The sequence below is a fragment of the Leuciscus leuciscus genome, assembly GCF_965113295.1.
Source record: "Leuciscus leuciscus genome assembly, chromosome: 21".
Lineage (NCBI taxonomy): Eukaryota > Metazoa > Chordata > Actinopteri > Cypriniformes > Leuciscidae > Leuciscus > Leuciscus leuciscus.
This window is the reverse complement of record NC_138745.1, coordinates 22,757,431-22,766,063: the sequence shown is the minus strand read 5'-3', so window position 1 is coordinate 22,766,063 and position 8,633 is coordinate 22,757,431. Positions and strand designations below refer to the sequence as shown.

Here is an 8,633-nt window from a genome sequence, read left to right as displayed (position 1 = left end):
CAAAAGACTGTGTAGCCAATAAGTGACTTCAGCAAAAAAAAGGACAATTTCAGCGGAACAAAGTTATTAATTTTTAATTGAAGATTACAAATAGCCTGGAAATCCAGACCTAAATCTAAAAGATTAATGGTCTGGTGTCGATCAATGAAAATCGGCCAGCTCGAGGGGCGGCACCAAGCGTGCATTTGAAAATCTCACAGCACGCAATTGGATAACACTACGACCAATCACAACAATAAACCCCATACGCTTAGCTACCAGCGGAGCTAACTGGTAGATTAGACTCTTCCGGTCGGCAAAACAGCAAAAACACCCTTCTTGCAAAGGAACGATTCGAGCGCCGTCTTCTGTTCCTCTTTTGGGAAAAAGCCAAGTCTAACTCGTTCATTGTAGCGGCCAAAGCCGTTTCAAACCACTGCTATTTATCCATAGGCATCTTGCAATGTTTACTGATGACTTCGACGTCACACGCTGTCGTCATCTGTTTAGCTCGCCTCTGGCCCGCCTATATCAGATAACCCGATGTGATTGGTGCAGCTCAGATCGAGGGGCATATTTAATGAGCTCCATTGCTCAACACCAGAGTAACTCCCTGAGCAAATTCAACTTGTGCTCTCGCAAGAACTCTGGTTTACCAGGGTAGATTACAAAGAGAAACTAAGCCAAAGTTTTTCTTTTGAATAAAATGCACAATGAATCATTCACAATAAGACAAATATGGTAAATTTTGTTTTCTTTAAGCGTTATAATGTCATTAAAGTCAATAAAAAACAACAATCTAATCAGACTGACAATGTGTTCTGGCCTATAGAGTGGTGCAAGGATTACATCAAAACCTGTTAGACTAATTCGCCAATGATTCCCTAGAGATTTTTCTATGAGTTTTCTATATTTTTAAATGTATGAGTAAAATAAGGTCTGTGGTAAACCGAAGCGGACGTTTTGTTCTACAACGTAAATTATACACCCATTCTGAAAACGCAAATTTTGAAGCAGTTATGTTTATTTTTGAAAATGTATGTTTCTAATAAGTAACTAGATAAGGGTGTGTGTGCAGGGGAGTGTGTGCAGTTTAAGTTGTAAAAAACGTCAAAGTATCGTCAAGTCATGTTTACTACAGACTTTATTTTACTCATGAATTGAAAAACCGTATTATAAAACCCCATAGGAAAATCTCAAAGGAACCACTGGTGAATTAGTCTTCCTGTTTCTGACGTCATCCCTGTACCACTGGGTAAAAGTAACAATGTAACAACATCGTTTATAATACCTAAAACTGCAAAAATGTCTTTTGAGGCTTACCAGGAGCAGGCTGCTCATGCAAGAGCCCCACAGAATCTTGTTCACCTACTCTCTTTTACACAACCATCACATTTTCAGGGCCAGTAAGCAAGACAACTTGCCCAACAACAGGTGGCCCCAAGCAGACCAAATATAGGTCATCAGTGTCCCATCCCCCCCAAACACATGTGTCCAGCACCCATCAAGACAATGCGAAGTGAAACAACATACAGTCTTGAAGCTACTTGTAAGAACTTTGATCAAGGCACTATTACATACTTTGTTACAAGCTATTTTAGCAGACAGTTGTCATCTAATGTGAATACAAAATGTCTCATGTGAATACAGTATATCAGGGACAGCCCTCCTTAAATTAAGTGGGACTAAGAACCATAGTGATCATTTAGTGTTCAAATCCTCTTTGGGATTGAACCTTTGTATTAAAATTCTTGACCATTAGGATAACACATCTCCATTAAAAAGGTGCAGAAGTCAACTGAATCTTGCTAAGTATATGACAGAGCTTTTGACTGCTAGTTTAGTGAGAGTATTCACTGTGTAAGTATTTAACTAGTATATAATAGACATGATAAAGAACTACGCACCGGAAGTGTTGATGTATTTTGTACTTACCCTTGGGTGTATTTCCCAGCAGACTGACATCTACTTCTTTGTTGGTTCCCTCGTCTTTCTCCTCAAATGAGAACTCTTTCTGAAAGCTGGACAGAGTGAACCAACTTTAAATTTCAATATATTTTACTTATAATTCAACAGAAACAGAAGAGGTCTCAGTATTGCCTGCTTTTATAGAAGCAGAACCTGAAAAGGCATCTGAATCTTGGCAGAAATAACACAGTTCCCAAAGAAAATGTGAAATGCAATATCATCACTTAACTTTCTTTTTATAACTGGATTTTTGTTTTTGTTTTTTTAAGATTAAATATTTTCCTGACAGGAAATAAGGTCACAGCATACAAGAAAAGGGCAACAACAAAAAATAATTAGCTGGGAGAATAAATAGAACACATTTATCTAAAAGTGTAGACATCCCAGTGTTCAAGTGAATACACCATTTTAAAAAGCATGACTACATCTGTACACAAGAGGTACACATACAAGACTTTTAAAGACTGAGATACTGTTGGTGTGGATATTTTCCATGGAAATTGTACAGTAAAAACCCAAGTTATATAAACATTCTACATATTTGCATAAAAATAAGGATCTTACCTAAGAGCTCTCCGTTGTAGTTTGGTACTGTCAACTTTAGGGGCTGTTTCTCCTGTGAAGCCTGTGCACACAAAAGAAAGCACAGCCTTCAGACTACAAATACTCCTGCTGGTGACAGAAGTGATCAGCGAAAGATGTTTCAAAGGCCCCATGTGAAGGGCAGGAACGAAAACAATAGTATCCATTTCATGGACGTCAACATGGTGCTGTGTCCATAGCTGAACAGACTTATTTCTGCATGCACACATGGGTACATCTGTATGCAGAGAGTCAATTGCCTGGGCCCATGTGCTGAATGCTGTTTCAACAGCTTTGTTAGTCAAAGTGACTACCATGTAATGCACAAAGTCATCTGTATCTCATCTGCATCCATAAAATGATGCACAAAACACACTCACAGACCTCCATTATCATCAATCGTAAGGCAATAAAAAGAATGTAGCAATACAGTGATAATTAATTATGCCAAATACTAATAATAGATAAAAAGTGTTGTGAATGTAAAATAAATTGTGATGCTTAAGTACAAGGAGATACTTGAGAAAAAAATTTGTCAAAAAAAAAAAAGAATACAATAATAAAATATAAATATAAAATTATAATATAATATAATATAATATAATATAATATAATATAATATAATATAATATAATATAATATAATATAATATAATATATTAAATCAAATAATGGCCGATAACCAATATGGTGATAACCAATATGGTGATAACCAATATGGTGATAACCAATATACAAGCATCCCTTCAAAACAAGAAAGAAAGAAAATATTACTCTGAAGGGATTCATTTAACAATGTTTTGGTTCAATATTCACATGAGTAATGCAATGAAATGACTATATGCTGTTGTTATCATGTGAATAAGCACATGGAGATCTGACATCTGAACCTCACAGAGGGATCGGAAGACCAGAACATGTGTTCCCACTTTACCCACAGATCAATAGCCTTACCACACATTCATCCAGACCAAACAACCTTTCTGACATCTAAAAATTTGATATTCAAATATGTTAATCCACATTAAGGACTGTGGTTAGATGTCATTTCCTCCTCCTCTCTACAAACACTATTTGAGAAGAGACAGTGAATGAGAGTGCCAACTGATGGACTCTGTTTTGGTACAGAGCGAGTTTTCACAGCTGGGATGAGTATCTGCTAAAAACATTCCTCAGCACATAAAAATCTCCTCTTACTTCAGTCACAGGGCCTGCGGATGAGACAACATCAACTGAAGGGGGAATGAAAGCGAGAACAGGAAAATTTTGGAAGGAAAGAGAAAATATACACTTATGAAACTGGGTGGAGGCAAAATAATGTGGGGATTTGTGCGGTTATGCCTAATAGAAATTGTTGTTGTTTTTAAACTGTGAATTCGCAACACATGACAGAAATTCTGGTACCCTGCACCAAGGCTATCTTCGTGTACCATTTGTTACTGATGTTTATTGTCGCATCTGGGATAATTCAACTACAAAGCTATTGCTGTTCAGGCAAACTAAGTGATTAATGATGCCAGCGTTAAAAACAAATCGTTGACAGATTTTTCCAATGTCCTTACAGTAAATTAACAGTACAGGGTAAATGAAAAGTTAATGACAATGTTTCCCATGCAGAAGCAGGAACAAAAACACAAAACCATCAAGCAAACTGACAGTTAGTAATGCAGATAAAGTAGATTGATCACTCAAACTTTCCCAAGCTCTCATTATGTGCATTGCATGGTCTTGTTGAGAGCACCCACCGCTAACAGACATCCAGAAAACACTGGCTCTGTGCCCTCTTAAGTACAGATGCTAATCAGACACAGTCAAGTGTGACATTTGAAGCACTTTAAATAGCATGCATGTTATTCCACAGCCCTGTGACACACCAAAATACCTCTCTGATCTACAACAAACATCACATTGAAGCTGATTGTACAGCTCTGAAACCTGTTCCGGTTAATTTTATGTTCCAGCATATCACACACCTGTTTTCCAGCACAGTCAGTATCAAATAATATGGTGACTGATAAACTTGCATAACTATAGGGTTCAGTCATTGATATCTGGCATTAGTCGGAGATAAAGCACATGGAGGTTATTGAAGCAAGTCAAAGCCTGTACTTTGGTCATATGACCAGATCATAAATCCAAGGCTTACAATAATTGTCACAGTTTATGAAGGCACATTTAGAAAAAGTTAACCACAATGTAAGTAAATACCGTAACTTACAAAAAGTTATAAGTATAACTTTAATTTAATATTTATTGTATTAATAAACGATGTAAATAGATTTAAATTAATATGTAATATTTAATACAATACATACATTCGATTTTGTAATATTTATCAATAAAGAAATACTTTTGATATTTATTAACAATACATTATTATAAAGTTTGGGGTCAGTAAGATTTTCAACGTTTTTGAAAGAAGCCTCTTATGCTCACCAAGACTCCATTTATTTGATAAAAAAAATACTGTAAAAAAAACTACAATGAAATAATATTACAATTCCTATTTTAATGAATTTTAAAATATATTTTATTCCAGTGATTGCAAAGCTAAAACTTCAGCAGCCATTACTCCAGTCTGCAGGGTCACATGATCCTTCAGAAATCATTCTAATATGCTGATTTGGTGCTCACAATACATTTATTTTTATTATCAATATTGAAACCGGTTGTGTTGCTTAATATTTTGGTGGAAATCGTGCTTTGATGAACAAACTTACCCTTTATTTGAAATAGAAATATTTCATAATATTATAAATTTCTTTACTGCAGCTTTTGATCAATTTAATGCATCCTTGCTTTTTCTTGAACGATGATTAAAACTTTGTATTACTGGCAATTTATTGCTTTTTTTAAAAGCAATACTTTGGATTAAAGCGTCTGCTAAATGATTAAATGTAAATTTAAACGTTCCTGAAAAATACTGCCCCAAATCGCTTCAAGTGATAAAATTACATGAAAGTCAGCAAGTAGTACATGCTAGTCATGAATTCAAAACACAGTTACAGGATGAAACCTGTTAAATAGGAAAACACTGTGCCAAAATGTGGCAGTGAGGTGTTAGCACTTGTCTCAGCTAATAAAGGATTAGTCTTCAAGAGGAATAGGATTAGCCAATGTGGAAACAGGAAGTGTGCCATTGTGCATATGTATGGCATCACTTAAATCATGATTTTTAATGGTGAATGGCGCTTTATGTTTTAATACCAGATCAACACTGAACATTCTTCAATGCCCTTCAAAAGAGCCAAACTGTTATTTAGAAACACACAGACAGAGAGGGAGATCTTAAGAGTCTTTAAAAAGACAGCTGGTGTCTGCACTCCAGGAAAGGGGGAATTAGGTGAAGGGGAATCTCTAAAACCCATTCACACATTAACCCATTTAGATTTAAAGCAGTCAAAACACTGACTAGGATACTTCCACTATAAATAAAAGCAAATTGAACATTTTTATAAACTAAAAATTCATTTGATGCATAAAATATGTCTAAGAGTGCATTGCTGGACACAAACACCTGTTCTAAATGTGAAAATGCACCATTTACTTAAGAAAGCACAGGATAAATGGAAAAGCATGTGCCGTTGCGCAAGTGCACAGTCCAAAACAAAACCATTAAAAGGCAATACTATGCGTCAAACTCTCTTAAACTGACTAACAGACTCAACTACAGAATTTAAACTATTGAAAACATTCATATCTAAACCACAGTATGCAAAAGAGACGACACTTGCTCTGCTTCAAAATGCCTCAGTTCTCTTTTTTAGTCAGCGAGTCCCTTGTCCTGAATACTTCTGTCCTTGGAGGCTCTAGCACCATTAAAACCCAAGCAGCATTAACAGAGATGTGGTGGGCCCGTCCTGTCCTGTCCCACCCCAGATGCCATTTACTCACCTTGGCACAACTTGACATGGTTGATATAGTTGAAGATCCAGGGGTTCCGGTACATATTGATAGAATAAAACAAGGAGTGGATGACTGATAAGAAAAGAAAGTGACCAGAAAGGTGGGTGGGGGAATAGTGAAGGACCAAAGAGAGGAGGAAAATAGGAGAAAGAGAGAGAGGACTGCAGAAAGGCAGCAGAGTCTGAACTGCAAGGTGATGCAGAGTTAGCTGCAGCAGTCCTGGGACAGCCAGAGAAGGGAGGTGGAGAGAAAGAGAGAGAGAAATGCTGCGAGAGGAGGAGGAGAACAGTATCTCTCCAACACTATGACACTATGCTGACGGAGAGCCTCTTGCTGTCTGCATGGCTACTGCTAAATGCTAGCAAGGTAACTACGGTGCTAATGCTACTCACTGCTAATCAGATTAACAATACTGAGGCTGGGGGATGAGGAGGGAGAGAGCAAGATATAAAGAAAGGGGAGAGAGATGGAGGACAACAACAGTCAGACAGTAGCGGTTGTGTGCACTAGCAGCTGCATACAGTGGATGTGTGTTTAGCTTTTAGGACAGCTGAAAGGGTGAGAAAGTGAGAGAAAATAAGTGCCTCAAAAGGAACAAGAAATTCCAATCGTCTCTTAGCAATGACATACGCGTGGTACTTAGAGAAGAAGAGAGTGGAAAAGCAAGATCTCTGCCATGGAGAACATAACTTGCCAAGTCATATTGTTGTGCTAAGTGCTCAAAGGAGGGACAAAATAATAGACGATGTGTGGACTAGAAAAATCACTTGATTTATGGACTCATCAGGTCTTTCCCGTTCTGTTTCCCCAATATCAACAGATGATGCTGTGTGTTAAATAGGTTTAGATTTTTCACTTTTACTATCCTGGTCCCTGTAGTGTATTCTAGTGTAGGAATTTCTTCTCAGGATTACTGGTGAGTTTCAAAAGAATGAATCTGACCGTGTGCATCTGTTAGCTCCAAGGTTCAAATGAAATAAAATATCCATACCAGCAGCCAAACTCAGAAATTCTCATGCAATAAAGTCACCCGTTTGATGAAGACATTGACTGCTGAAGTCTGCTGGATAATAGTATAAAGAGAGAAAAAAAATAATGGTCAAATAATGGATAGTGGAAGAGAGCTAAAGTTAAAATGTAATATTATTATATTATAAATGCAATTTAAAATAACTCTCTAGATTATTTTAAAATGTACGTAATTTATTTCTGTGATGGCAAGGCTGAATTTTCAGCAGTCAGACTCATTACTGTCTTTAGTGTCACATGATCCTTCAGAAATCACTCTAATTTGATGATTTGGTGCCCAAGAAACTGTTTTTTTTTATTTGTATAATTATCAGTGTTGAAAACAGTTTGTGTTGCTTAATATTTTTGTGGAAATTTGTGATACATTTGATAAATTCTCTCAAGTTAAAAAATAAACATTTATTCAAAAAGATTTTTTGTAATATTATAAATTCTTTATAATAAACATTTAACCCTTAAAAGACCTATGCTCTTATGCGCCGTCCGCTAAAAATAACTGTTGTTCTTAAATGTTTAATAACTTTTCAACTGAATCTGTATGCTTTAAAAATTCCAATAAAGAGGAGATTCGCTAAACTTTTGTAACTTTAGTTAAAGCAACTTGAAAAAATATCAAAGGGCCTTTAAAATATTGCCTGTAATATCATAATTCTCCTCTCTTTAAGCCATGCATGAACATACCAAAGCGGTTCACAACGCAAAAAAAAAAAAAGAGTTCCCAGTCCGACCCAGAGGATTTATGGAAACTACATAGCAAAAACTGAATGTCCATTCAAAAATCTGTGACAAAGCAAATATGTGACAAAAACCATCCATCCAATTTCCAAATCTCTTATCCTATGTAAGATCACTATGATGCTGGAGCCTTAGCCAAGGAAACACCATGAACGGATGGCCAGTCCACAGCAGGACACAACAACCATGAACATATCCCAAAAAACTAACAGAGGCTAAATTGACACAGTCAGTTTTGGGGACTGGCAAATGTTTTTATTTACAGATTCATCAAACACACTCTCCAAATCAGGGATGGCAAACACATTTTGCTGCTATGTGAATGTAGCCCAAATTACTAACATTATAAATGGACTATAAGGGGAAGAAAATGTATTGAAAAATGCACAACTGGGACACAAAAGAAAGGACCCAGGGAGGCAGTGTAAAGAAGGC

At 36.5% G+C, this 8,633-nt stretch overlaps 1 protein-coding gene across 14 annotated transcripts in view; it reads right to left on the bottom strand.

Annotated features, from left to right (window-relative positions):
* svila (supervillin a) overlaps positions 1–6,639 on the bottom strand; it is a 62,306-nt gene extending 55,667 nt beyond the window's left edge. For 5 of the 14 annotated variants that reach the window (XM_082152333.1, XM_082152337.1, XM_082152336.1 and 2 more), the window contains exons 1-3: positions 6,423–6,638; positions 2,512–2,572; positions 1,915–2,000 (exon numbers count right to left, since the gene is read on the bottom strand). In XM_082152333.1, the coding sequence (XP_082008459.1) occupies positions 1,915–2,000; positions 2,512–2,572; positions 6,423–6,477 (202 nt within the window). In that variant the 5' untranslated portion in view covers positions 6,478–6,638. Of the gene's footprint in view, positions 1–1,914; positions 2,001–2,511; positions 2,573–6,422 lie in introns of all 14 variants that reach the window. The other 9 variants (XR_014201208.1, XM_082152325.1, XM_082152332.1 and 6 more) reach the window with 5 other exon arrangements.
* Positions 6,640–8,633: the final 1,994 nt, after the last annotated feature.